The sequence below is a fragment of the Crassostrea angulata genome, chromosome 5, assembly GCF_025612915.1.
Source record: "Crassostrea angulata isolate pt1a10 chromosome 5, ASM2561291v2, whole genome shotgun sequence".
Taxonomy (NCBI): domain Eukaryota; kingdom Metazoa; phylum Mollusca; class Bivalvia; order Ostreida; family Ostreidae; genus Magallana; species Magallana angulata.
In genome coordinates, this window is record NC_069115.1 from 21,428,522 (window position 1) to 21,441,974 (window position 13,453).

At 34.2% G+C, this 13,453-nt stretch overlaps 1 protein-coding gene across 2 annotated transcripts; it reads left to right on the forward strand.

Annotated features, from left to right (window-relative positions):
* The first annotated feature begins 936 nt into the window (after positions 1 to 936).
* LOC128184164 (uncharacterized) lies at positions 937 to 4,272 on the forward strand. 2 transcript variants are annotated; one of them, XM_052853533.1, is made up of 7 exons: positions 937 to 2,100; positions 2,243 to 2,506; positions 2,636 to 2,814; positions 3,189 to 3,253; positions 3,347 to 3,441; positions 3,579 to 3,696; positions 4,178 to 4,272. In XM_052853533.1, coding segments are annotated over exons 1-7 (1,350 nt in total). In that variant the 5' UTR covers positions 937 to 1,472; the 3' UTR covers positions 4,179 to 4,272. The 2 variants fall into 2 exon arrangements, with proteins under 2 accessions (XP_052709493.1, XP_052709492.1); XM_052853532.1 differs by lacking the exon at positions 4,178 to 4,272 and having other exon boundaries at positions 3,579 to 4,036.
* The last annotated feature ends 9,181 nt before the right edge of the window (positions 4,273 to 13,453 follow it).

A 13,453-nucleotide genomic window follows, 5' to 3' on the forward strand; every position in this document is an offset into this window, starting at 1 on the left:
TCGCTAAAACGTCAATATCTCCCGAATGGAAATGACGTATTAAAATAAAAAATTATATATAAGGTTTTATCAATATCTACAAGATCTGAAATTTTCACGATAATCGGTCGAGTCGTTTTCAAGAAATCGCTTGTACAAAAAAGCGTAAGAAAAAAAAATAATAAAAGGGAAAAAAGAAACAAAGCTATAACAATAAGGTCTTCCGTTTCCTAAGGTCTTCCGTTTGAAACAGAAGACCTCAACAAGGTGAAAATTATATAACGTTTTTACTTGGAGAGAGAGAGAGAGAGAGAGAGAGAGAGAGAGAGAGAGAGAGAGAGAGAGAGAGCTCTTAAAGTTAAGACATATTTATGTAAAACACATGTAATCACTGTTTAATAATCTGTGATATGATTGCATTTATATATTACTTAACTTTCAGTCATATTATTATTACTTACTTTTATTGTCGATGATCAGATATACGGGTAGATTTTTAGCAATGTTTTCTTCGATTATAGTCTCCCGCTTTCCTGTCAGGCACTTTTACGTTTATATATAGCATAAGCAAAACGTAACGACTACAGTATTCTGATTGGTTGTAATCATTTAATTTACATTCGTTTTACATAATCATTTGGAAAACACCAGTCTGAACTATATTTACATTCAGTCATTTTGATTGGCTAAGAGAAACACACCCCAGAGCGGCGTATTTAAGGTCAGTCTTTGCCTTAGTCCGGCAGTACACGTGGAATCTCCTCTAAGGTTCGAGTCAACTCACTTCCATGGGTAGATAGGTGGACCCCAGTCTCCGTTTCCTGTCTCGTTCATCGTTTCGTTCATAGTCTCATTTATAGCTAGATTCTCGCTTCCGTTTCTATTGTTTTAAATTTAACTTCGGAAACCTGTTAGGTTAGTTGTGTATTTCATTCAGTCCGTGAAGGGTGGTACTAAATTTGTCCAGGATACTTGAAATAGGAATAAAGGTACTTGTTAATTTGAAGTAAACGTAAATATTTGAAAGAGTGATTGAGCGTTGATATAAATTTCTAGATCATTTACATGATAACGGAGTTTTGGATTTACACTAAGAAAACTGACAGATTTGTGACTGACCATACTCTAGCGACTAGAGACGTAAGAATATCATGGAACTCTTAGTATAAATAAAAGTTATTAATAACCACTATACGATTACAATAGTGCCGTGACGTTACAATAACCACTATACGATTACATTGGTGCAGTGACTTAACTCTTGAACCGACAGGCAAGTTCCTGCCAGAGAACGATAATAGAACCTGGTAGTAATTTATTGAAATTTTTTGGGCATATTTTTTGTGTTGTATTCTACAAATGTCCAGCTTTGGCCCATTTTATGTAATGTACACAATTTTGAACCCTTTATTGTTGCAGTATTTTGTGGTAATCGAAAACCAGATCCTGTGGAAGAATACTTGGATGATCTTTTGTCTGAGCTCAAAGACTTGATGCAGAATGGGTTGTATGTTATTGAAAAATGGTACCGAGTCAGTATTTTTGCTTTTGTTTGTGACGCACCTGCTAGAGCATTCCTAAAATATATCAAAGGACACACTGCTTATTATAGTTGTGAAAGATGTATAATCAAAGGGACATGTAATGGACGTGTTGTGTTTAATTCTGATACTGTTGCATCTCCACGTACAAATGAAAGATTCCAAAACCTTGAATATGATATTCATCAAACCAAAAGGTCCCCTCTAATTGACATTGGGTTTCCATGTGTCACTTCGTTCTCCCTGGACTATATGCATCTTGTATGCTTGGGTGTCACCAAAAGAATATTGACATTTTTGAAACAAGGACCAAGAGAATGCAGATTGTCTCATCAGCAGTTGACCATCCTCTCAGAAAAAATGATGAATTTAAATGGCAAGATGCCAAGAGAATTTGCCAGGCAGCCAAGGTCTTTGGATTATTTGGATAAGTGGAAAGCCACAGAATTTAGACAATTTTTGCTTTACACGGGAAGTCCCCCACCAGTAAGAAAGTCTCCAAGGAAGCCACAGGGACGGGAACAATCTCAAATTCAGTTACCTCCCAAAAAGCGAGCAAAAACAAATGAATTAAGTGCAGGTAATTATTTTTTTAAGCAGTTTTAATTCCTCTATAAATAAGGTTTTTTTTCAACAGCTTTTCGTATATCTTAGTTTTAACATAATCAGAAAGAAAATAGTTACCACTCATCAAACATGTATACTATATGTTTTACTTCTAGCTGTTTCAAGACCAAGCCAGATTTATGAAGATTTGTCTTCAGATGAAGAAGAAAACGAGACTGAATCAATTCCAAGAAGGTCTCCCAGGAAGCACAAAGATTCGAGACCAAAGGATTCTTCGCCTACTCAAAGAAATTCTTCACCAACTCAAAGAAGGCGGATGACAGCACTTCCCCCTCTGGAGTCTGATGACTCTGAGCGATCAGTTGATAGGAGAAGCCCCAGCACCCCAACTGCTTCTGGCTATCCAATGCCAACAGAAAGTGAGTTTTTAGTAGTAAAGTTCTTAATTTTCTTCTGTTAATGATAAAAGATGATACAAACATGAATCAAGTTTTTTAAGTGTAGGGGTTTGCTTCAAACTTATACTTTTTTTTTTTTGAAATATTAAGGATTTCAGCGTCGAGTCATACAGCTGTTGGTTGAAATTAGAGATAACCTTAGGAAAGGAGATCATGGACGGAGGATGGAGGAGGAACAAGGAGAGTTTGAGGTCCCTGAGTGTGATCAGATACCTGAGTTTGAGGAGTTCGACAATTCTCTAGATGATAGGGAACTACAAAAAAAGATAGTACTTTTTAAAATGTTACCTTTAAAAATGATCACAACCATTGCATTTAAGTTACTGCATCAAATATTGATATGCTGTTAAAGGGGTTATTTATACTGTTGGTTAAGTACAGGTCTTCTATGGTCAAACAATATGCATTGGTATTAAATACATGGATGTGTAAATTCGCGTATTAAAGCTGTCAGTTTTTAACCATCCGTGCAGGGGTATATTACAAGGTTGTAAGCTTACCACGTAACTAGTGTAAATTTCCCCAAAACGTAAATATCCACATTTACAGTAATGAAAATCAATCAATCTTGTCTTAAAAACATAACATATATAATTTCTATCACTGTGCAAAACCATTCACTCATTGCTTTTTTTTATTAAAGAAAACAAAGATGAGATTAACTGGGGGCACCAGTCTTGGAGACCATGTCAAAATTGCCATTAAAAGGTAAGAAATAATTGCTTGATAATTACTGGAGTTAAATTTGATCGACCATTTTCACCACCTACTTACTCGATTTTACTATCATATACACAACAGATGCATGACAAACGGTCTAATGGCGAAGATGAATCTGAAAGGGAAGAAAGGGAAATATGCCTTTGGAAACACAAACATCTGCAGAATTATCAAAGGTATGATTAGTTTAAATGAAGCACAAACGAAACAAAGTAAATGAAATATTGTTTTTACCAAATTGTTTTTTACAACAAAACAAAAATATATTAAATGGAGTACTGTAAAGAATTAATTGATTATGTAAATATTTTAGACGCAGTAATTCAAAGCCATCCAAATGCAACGGAAGCAAACATCTTTGATGAAATGAGCCGATTTCTGAAGTACGCGCCAGGAAGAATTGGAAAAGGTGGAAGAGGAAAGGAGTCATGGTAATTAATTATTATGGTTATTTAAGAAATAAACAGCAAGTTAAAAAGTTCAATGGCATATGAAATTGGTTGGTCACGTGATAAAATCCTATGAAGCCCAAAGGGCTTCTCAGAAGATTTGATCACGTACCAACCAAGTTCATATCCCAGTAAACTTTTTAACATTGCCGTTTATTACGTATATTTACATTTGAAAAAAGCAAATTGTTCAGTCTTATTAACATCAAGATTTTATGTTTACAATAAGACAAGCGATAAGTGTGTGCTATGATCATTTTGACATTATGAAAAAGTTCATACAGAATTGAATGTTTTTTGCTATTATGTAGGTTCATATAAGGAAAACATACTTGCAAATGTACATATTTATAAAATGATATTTGATAATTTCATATCTAGTTTAAGTAAATGTAGAATCATATACTGATTGAATGTAAAAACAAATTTAATTTTTATTTATTTATTTATTTTTTTTTTGCAGATTGGCAAGATAACCATACCCAAAGCTGTCATTGGATCACCTATATTATTTGTATTTTGTTGATTAATAAACTTGAACATTGTTCGAAAAAATCATTCAGTTATGTGTTTTTTCATGAATCTAGAAGTTTTTAATATTGGTCCAACACTGTTTCAACCCAATTTCAACGTTTAAATGGAAAGTTAATATAGTTTAAGGGTTTCAACCTAATATCAACATTTAAAATAAACAGTATCCAAGCCTCAATAAAGTGTCAATATTCAACTAAATATTAACGTTATTTCAACCAAAAATCAACCTAATTTCAACCAGTTTTCACCATGTATTCAACGTTGATATTTGACGTTGAAACAACGTTGATACTTAAACGTTGCCTCAACTTTCATATGCAACCAAAATTCAACGTTGATTCAACGTTGAAGGGTGACGTTGATTCAACGTTGATTCAACGTGGAAATGCCCGCTGGGATAATGAGGTGTGACCACCTTAATCATGTTTAGATAACAATTGAAATAGCCCAAATAAGGATCTATTAAAGAAAATTATCTATATAATTATCAGAACAATCATAAGCTCCAAACACAATTCATTCAAATCATGAAGCAAGGTTCCCTGAAAGTTCTTTGGATACTGCCGATGATATTTTCAAAATTATAAAATTTTAATCTAATTCTTATTGTCGAGAAATTATCAATAACAACTGAATGATTATGATGTTAATGGTGCAAGGTCAAGATTTCATACAAAGTCTTTAACCTCCAAGAAAAAACCTTTGTTTTCATAATTTAAATGACAGACCTCTCTTTATAATTGCTTATGATTTAATAAGCAGTAGAAATTATACAATGTTATATTATTAAGATTGAAATATAAAGTCTGAAATTTTCATATCATTCATAACAAATAAATCTTTAATAAAACCAAATTAACTCGATGTTCTGAATAGGTACCATGCACATTTTAATGAATTTTTTTAAAGTTATCGATAATTAATCGATTACATGTTATAAAGTAATCGATAACTGGACAAAAATGAGAGTAATCGATTAATAATCGATTACACAAAATTGCCCTATGTAATCGATTAATAATCGATTACATTTTTGAGTAACCGTGCCCATGCCTGATTTGAACATGTGTCATCATGAAATAGGTGGTCAGTTCACGAAAAAGCGCAATAATTAGTTATATGTTTAAGAGGTTCATCACAAAAGATTCTTGGTGATTTTACTTACAACGAGTTGAATACTTATGATTTATTTAAATCTGTTTTGTAAAATCGATTTAGTCCTGCAGAAAGAGTTTTTTCTTATATGTTTGAATTTAGAAACTAATGGAGACAAAAGCAGGAGTCTGTCTCTGACTATGGATATGCATTGCGTAGATTGAGTTGTCTGGCCTATCCCGAGGTTCCCAATTGTTTCAGAGAAATAAATGTTATTGAACAATTTATCAATGGTCTTGGTAGTTATGATCTTAAAAAGCATGTTTCGCTCAATCACCCGAAGTCCTTAGTCCTTAGATGGTACAATAGCTCTGGCTACGGAATATGAGGCTTTTGAAGATTCAAAAACTACATTAGTAAAACCAAAAGAGACTCTTTTGGATATGAAGAATCTGGGGTTAGATCAGTTAGTGCAAAAGTGGGTAAAGAAAAATCTTTGGAAAATGATTTGCGTAAACAAATTCAGATATAAGTAAACTTGTTGAGACAATTTCAGATCTTGACGGCATCATTAATTCTGGTAGTCAGAGGGGATCTTTTTATTCTCGTGGAAGTGGTTTTGGTAGAGGTCGTGGTCGAGGGTTCTCCAGAAATATGGATGATGTTGACTGTTAAATATGTCATGCAAAAGGTCATCTTTCTTACGACTGTCCTGAAAAACGGAAAACAGACAAGGATGTCAAGCAAAAACAAAGTCTGACTCGTTAAACTAGAAAGGGTTGTTCTTGAGGTCGAAAGTACAACCCATGCAGACCCAATTTCAAGATGGTCCTTTTTTTCAATTAAATAGCATTAATAAGTCATGTTTTTTTGCAGAGGTGAAAATTAATGGTTTTTGAATGTTTTTTATTGACACTGGTTAGTATTTTGTCAGTATTTTGTCATCCAAAACATTTGAATTACTTGAGAACGCACCTACACAATTGGGGAGTGTATTCAATACAATGACAGTGGCAGATGGTGGAATTATCAAAACTTATGGAAAAAGCTCATTGTCATTTCAGCTCGGAGACATTGACTTCACTCAAGATTTCATAATAGCAGACATACCGGTATATGATTTGCAAGGAATTTTAGGATTTGATTTTTTTTTTTAGAAAACAATGACATAGCCGTGCATTTAGCTAAATCATATCTTGAACTTATAGACAAGTTTGTTGAACTTTATAAAGTAAACAATAACATCGTGTCCAGAATTAAGATCAGTGAATCTTTGACAATTCTCCAAAATTCTACAACAACAATAATTGGGAAGATAGATTCATTTTTGACAGAAAATGCTGAGAACATGACTTTTGAGCCCAACAATTTGGATGACGTAGGTGTTGTTATATCTTAATTAATTCTCAAGACAAATCAATCATCATTTTCGATACCCATTGTAAATATTTCAGAAGACTTCATCACACTTTTTAAATGACAAACAATAGCATCAGTAGAAATTGTCAACAATTATACATGCAGTGAATTCAATTCAATAAAACTATAAAATCGCTAGTAAGTCTTCAGATAAAGTTGTCCCAGAGCATTTGAAATCTATTTTTGAGAATATATCAAAGTCCCTTACTGGAAGTCAGATTGAACAAATCAAAGATTTACTGATAGCATATCAAGACATTTTTATGGGTCCTGATAGAAAACTGGATAGAACTGGTTATGTTAAACATACCATTGCCACAGGCGATGCCCATTTAACTTCCTCCTAGAAGACTTTCTGTAAAAAAAAGAAATAGTTGACAATGAAATTGACAAAATGTTAGATGACGATATTATAGAACCTAGTTCTGGACCTTGGGCTAGTCCTATTTTGTTAGTGAAAAAGAAAGATGGTTCAATTCGTTTTTTGCATAGATTACAGAAAAATAAATGTTGTAGTCAAGAAGAATGCTTATCCACTCCCTAGAACTGATGAATGTTTGGAACTATTGTCGGGGTCAAAGTTCATGTTTACTCTTGATTTAGCATCTGGTTATTGGCAACAGGAAGTTGATAATATGTAAACGGTGGGACCGTTGGACCGAGCGCAAATTTAACACAGTGCAGGTTGACTTTTGTATTATAAAATCTATTTAAAACGCACACAGTAGGATTCGCCTGCATGATTGCCTACTCATACCATTCGTCAAAGTTAAACTAAACGTCGCGTGCTCAGTCCACATTATGACGTCATATCTCAGACGTAAAACGTTCAAGTTTTGTCTACGGAAATAGCCGAAGAGAGTTACGTTATTCCAATTTTTTTTATTTCTTCTTTTATTGTTCATCAATTTACCTCATATGAATGCCGCTGTAATAAATTTTAATACTTTATTCAGTATCTAAAAGATCAGTTCCTTTACGTTATAATGTTTTTATTCCATCTGATAATTTGATAAGACATACATAGAACAAGTCGTGTTTCTTGATTGAAGCACTATTGATACTTATCTGGTTTCCTTTATAATTTCTTTTAATTCAAATTAACTTCTATTGAAACACTGGAACTTATTTAATTGAGTTTAGGGGCAATAAACATCGATAAGTACCAGTCAATCAATGATCGAACTAACTTTTTAAAAACAAAATGGCTGCCAATATGGCGGCGCCCAGGGCTGGAAGAAATTTTTTTTGGCCTTAGTACCCCTGATTCAACTTTCATTTTCCACTGATTTTCTTATATATACGTGTTACCATTAATCCTCGCTTCGCGAGGCGGGCTTCGCCCGCCTCTCGCTGCGCTCGGTATTAAAGATAGAGAAAAAACTGCATTTGCATCTCATAGAGGATTGTTTCATTTCAAAGTCACACCAAGATTTTACTGGATTGGAATAGATTCTGATGTAGGTAGATGGTGTAAAGAATGTGATAATTGTGCCAGAGGTAAACCTGGTCCTGGTTTTACTTAGTCCCCTTTACAACAATCTTTAGTTGGTTGGCCTTTAGACAAAATTGGAATATATATTGTGGGTCTTTGTCCTATTAAAGACAATGGAAATGAATATATCATAGTTCTTTCAGATTATTTTTCAAAATGGGTGGAAGCATATGCCGTTCCAAATCACATGACTCTAACAGTAGCAGATAAAATTGTAACTGTATTTTTCCTGCAGATTTGGCATGCCAAAACAAATACATACTGACCAAGGTAGAGAATTTGAAAGTGAAATTTTTAAATGTATTTGTGAAAAATTGGAAATTAAGAAAACTTGTAGTTGTAGTTACAGGCCTCAGTCTTCTGGTTTAGTTGAACGTTTTAATGCCACATTACTGTAGATTCCTTATTTTACGCGAGTACTTAATTCCGCGATTCAACGATTTACCATCAAATCGCGAGAACACAAAATCGCGAATGCCGAAATTTTATCTTACTTTCATGTTGTTAACATGTGTCCCAAAATTAAAAGCGAGATTTTAAAATTCGCGAGACGGACTTCTCGCGATTTTACGCGGATATTAATTCCTCGCGTTTAATTAGGAATTTACAGTATAGAAAATGCTATCACTTTTTGTCAATGAATCAAGAAATGACTGGGACGATCATTTACCCTATGTTCTCATGGCCTATAGAGCCACGACTCACGACAATACTCATTGTTCTCCCAATTTGTCGATGACTGGTAGGGAAATGAATTTACCAATTGATGTTATGACAGGTACTTCAAACATGTCCTCTTGTCCAATTCAATCCGTAGAAAGGGTTAAATCTGCAATAAATAAAGCTTTTGAGTTAGCAAATTCTCAGAGTAAAAAGGCAGCAATTCGTCATAAGAAATATTACGATAGAGGGTTATATCCTATAGATTTTAAGAGTGGGGATATGGTGTGGACGTGGTATCCCCCTAGGGCAAATCTGAAATTGGGCCTCGGTTGGATAGGACCGTATATCATTTAAGAAAAATTAAGTGATGTTACTTATAAAATTCAGAAATCCCCAGAAAGTGATAATCTTGTTGTACACGTGGACCAATTAAAACCTTATCAGGGAGTCAGTTGTGAGAATTGATTGGCAAATGAGACCGATTTAGTCCCTGATAGTGATGTGTCTTTCGCATTGAACGAGACGGGAGCGGAGGCTAGTGGTACAACCCATTGTAAATATAATTCGCGGTCCTCATCCTATCAGCCAAATGAAAAATTTTCAAAATTTGGAAGAAAAATAAAACCTTCAGTAATGTATTCACCATAAATAAAATTAAAGTATAATAGTTAAAATATGTATAAGCCCCCTATTGTTAATTATTTTCATTGCGTATTATCACTTTAAGGAAGGAAATGCTTACTGTCCCCGTCTAGTAACTGCTGAGCAGTTCATATGGTTCAGAAAAGGAATTCGTGTTTCTTAATTTGTAAATATGCAGTACTTTGGCATTTAAAATATCTTGGAATTTGGTGTAGTACGAGTTATTTTTCATTAATGCCGAATTTTTCATCAGTCAGTAAAGACACCGATTACTCTAAAATTTTGATTTTTTTTTAATTAAAATTTTATTTTTTGATTATTATGTTTTTATGTATTACAAAACTATTGGAATTTGTCAGGTTTATTGAGAAAATTTTTATGTGTAGAAAAAACAGTGAGATACTGTTTAGATTAGTAGTTCGTTCTCTTTGACAATAAGTTTGAATACAGGTTCAAATCATTTCGGGAATTGATTGTGGTTGAAGTACAATAAAAGTGGAGAAATTAGGGGCCCCAGTGAGTAAAATATTGTACAGCTTGTCGTGGGATAAGTTTTTATTTAGAGAACCTGTATCCGCCCCAGGTATACAATGTATCTTCGATAGGCTGATCATTGTTCACTACTGTTCTAAACTACTGTGGCTGTGTGATGGTATAGCGGTCAGATGGACTATGGAGGAAGTTATTGAAAAATGCTTCAAACAAACGTAATGTAGTGTATTCTTATGCTGCAGGAGGCCGTAGAGAAGCAGGGCCATGATACGAGTGCATATGTATATTCTGTTGACTGATTAATAATCTGTCATTTACTTTCTGATAAATAAAATTATATTGTTATATAAATATTCTCTTATAATAAAACATTTTAATAAGTTAAAATAATTAATTAGGGACTGTTACTTACTTTTTGTTTTTAGCCGGTCTCTGCTGTAAGCATAGTCCTGGCTCTAGGCAGGCAAATCGCCAATGTTACTATAAATAGCACAACTTCAATAGTAAACAAAAAACCAAACAGCGTCAAAGAAAAAGCTTCCACTATACCAAATAGTTACACAAAGAGTCACGCTTTGTCAAAAGTGCTGGTATTTTGTTTTTGGTTTTTTTAAATTCGAGAGAATTGTCTATCTTTTTTAGTTTTCTTATTAATAACGTGCTTTATAAACAATACTATGCATTTTGAACACACGTGCTTTAAAAACAAGACTATGCATTTTGGACACATATAATGCGCATGAATTGTTATGAACTACTTTGCTGCGCGTTGAAGAAATGGGGATTTAATATATAACGCTTGTTGCAAAATTCAAGGCAGCAACTGTTGAACTTTTTTTCTACTAGATAGACATAATTTTGTTTATAGCCGCTTACAAAATTTGGTCGCTCTCTGACGCTTTGCCGACATTAAAAACATGAGAGAGAGAGAGAAGAGAGTGAATTTTCAGCTTTACTACACAATATGCATAAAGACACACCAAAAGAGCCCGGCTTTCAGTACTTTGATTTTTATCAGCAATGGACGTCCTGGATGATGAGGTCAAAGACAGTGAAGTACTTTCGCTTGATGTGGATCTTCGCCAGGAGTTTCCGGAGGAGGGGACGACGAAGTCCCCGGGTGTGAAGATAGACATAATTCTTCTTTGGTCTCATCGGAAACACTGGAGGAGATCCCATGTGAGAGAAATACTCCTTTTTCATTGTGAGTCTTGTTGTCATAGAGAAATTAAAAAAAACGGAATAATACCGCGAAACATTAACTGGCAAGATTGGAAACATACAGCTTACGTCAACTTGTTACCTGTTACAGTCAAAACATTTAAAATGGGCGGGGACAAATTGACGCGAACGTCTGAGAAAACATTGGATTGAACGGTGGTGAAAGTAAGAGTATCTTCAATCCACCTCAGCGTTTCGTTTCCGACTTGCTTATAATACAAGTTAAATCGATCGAAAAATATCTTATTTAGTATCAGCAAAGTAAGTGAAAATATTAAAGAGAAAATATGAGAAGATCCCATTTCGGGAGAGAATATACTCAAGGCAAGGCGTTGTCTGAAGACTTTAGAACATCAGTAGTAACAAGTTTAAAAACAAGTGGGGCCATCGCTGAGACGGGGTTCATTCCCAGAGGAGAGTTAGGTAAAGTTTCAAATTTTTTTAATATACATTCTTCTACCGTCAAAAGAATTTATTTGGCTGAAATATTATAAAGAAGGGGTCGCTTGCGCAGGACAACGTGGTGGAAAAAAAACTAGGAAACTTAGCGAAGATGACGTCGCTTTTATTGAAGCTTGTTTACGCGAAAAACCGACTACTACCTACAAAGAAATCGTAGAAAAGCTGAAATAGTTTAGTCCCACCCCTGACATAAAAGATTTTTCCAATGCAGTTCTTAAATTTCTTCCATCTGGAAGATTTACATTTTAAAAAAATCACACGGATGGCAAAGGAGCGTTTTACTGCTGAGAATATGCAGTACACACAAACATACATAGATTTTGTTAGCCAGATTAACCCGAGAAAAGTTCAATTTTTCGATGAAAGTGGGTTTAAAACAACTGTTGCTTATCGATTTTATGGCCACAGTAAATATAACGAAAGGGCAACTGAGCTAGGGAGATTTATTCCAAATGCAAATATTACTCTCAATCTGTTCGTTTCATTCGATGGACCTGCTTATTTCAATTTTGTAGATGGACCGTCTTATGCCCAAGCATTCTTGAACTTTTGGGCTGAAGCTTCGGAAACTTTTACGCCAAGTGGTGTTCCAGCGATTTTACCGGCGACGTTATAATCGTGGACAATTGTTCTATACACAAATATCAAGCAGAGATTGAGCTAACAAGATTTTTTAATCGAATGGGGGTCACATCTTTTTTTCTTCCGACATACTCCCCAGACTTGAATCCTGCAGAGAGATGCTTTAATAAAATAAAATTACTGTTAAAACAACAGCGTTACCATGATTTGGTACAAAATAATCTCAAAGTTACTGTAGGAAGAGCAATTCAAGAATTAAACGCAGATGACGTTTGTCTATTTTATAAGTGCGCTGGGTGTTTTAATGTGTAATATTTTGACGGACGTCCGCACTGAACACTTGGCGCAATTTTTGGTATAATACAACCAAATGGAATCTCTAAATCAAGGTAGGGCAATCGTAATTTATTATCCGAAGCATATGAGTTCCATTTGCTTATTTTTACATCTGGAATAGTTGAAGTAATTCTAGGAAGTTAAAGATATATATAATTGTTTTCATAACGAGTACTATAGCAAAAAGTGTCTTTTCTATATGTTAGCAATATCACTAAGATATTGAGGTACAACATGTACAAGATATTGTAGTGATATATATAATATCATTAGATTATCTTAGATTTCAGGATGTAAATTAGGTCCAAAATAGTAGGCTTACAAGGCTTCTTTTTATCTATTGTTTAATCTTGGAACATATTAAATAGAATGATCAAAAACCTGTTGTTTAGGTGAGAAAGTGGCCCGTGTGTCTCTTGTTAGCTAGGTTAACAACATTGATATAACCCAACGCATTGGAAGAATATGATGACAATTCATGATTCAGCATAAGTCCAAATAACACTATCCAGGTGTAACGAAGAATTTTGACCCTGGTTGAAAATTGACCCTGGGGTCATTTTTGCACATTGAATATTGAGACCAAAGGTGTTGAATAAAGACCCTAATCCGTTGAAAACTGAACCGGAAATTTGATCATGAAACCGGTTCAAAATTTAACAGCAAAGAACCACAAATCAATGAATCTATATTTATAACTTGACTTTATTTAATACAAAATTATAAGTTTTTACATTCTTCTTCTTCTTCTTCAGAATTACATGTTTCAAACAGGGGGGGGGGGGGGGTGAAAATGAG

What these genes read in the sequence shown, in the direction of transcription:
- LOC128184164 (XM_052853532.1), top strand. Translation starts at nt 1,473, where the DNA reads ATGCAGAATGGGTTGTATGTTATTGAAAAATGGTACCGAGTCAGTATT. An exon ending in AACAAATGAATTAAGTGCAG is followed by an intron (nt 2,101 to 2,242) that starts GTAATTATTTTT and finishes TTTTACTTCTAG; the next exon opens with CTGTTTCAAGACCAAGCCAG. An exon ending in CTATCCAATGCCAACAGAAA is followed by an intron (nt 2,507 to 2,635) that starts GTGAGTTTTTAG and finishes TGAAATATTAAG; the next exon opens with GATTTCAGCGTCGAGTCATA.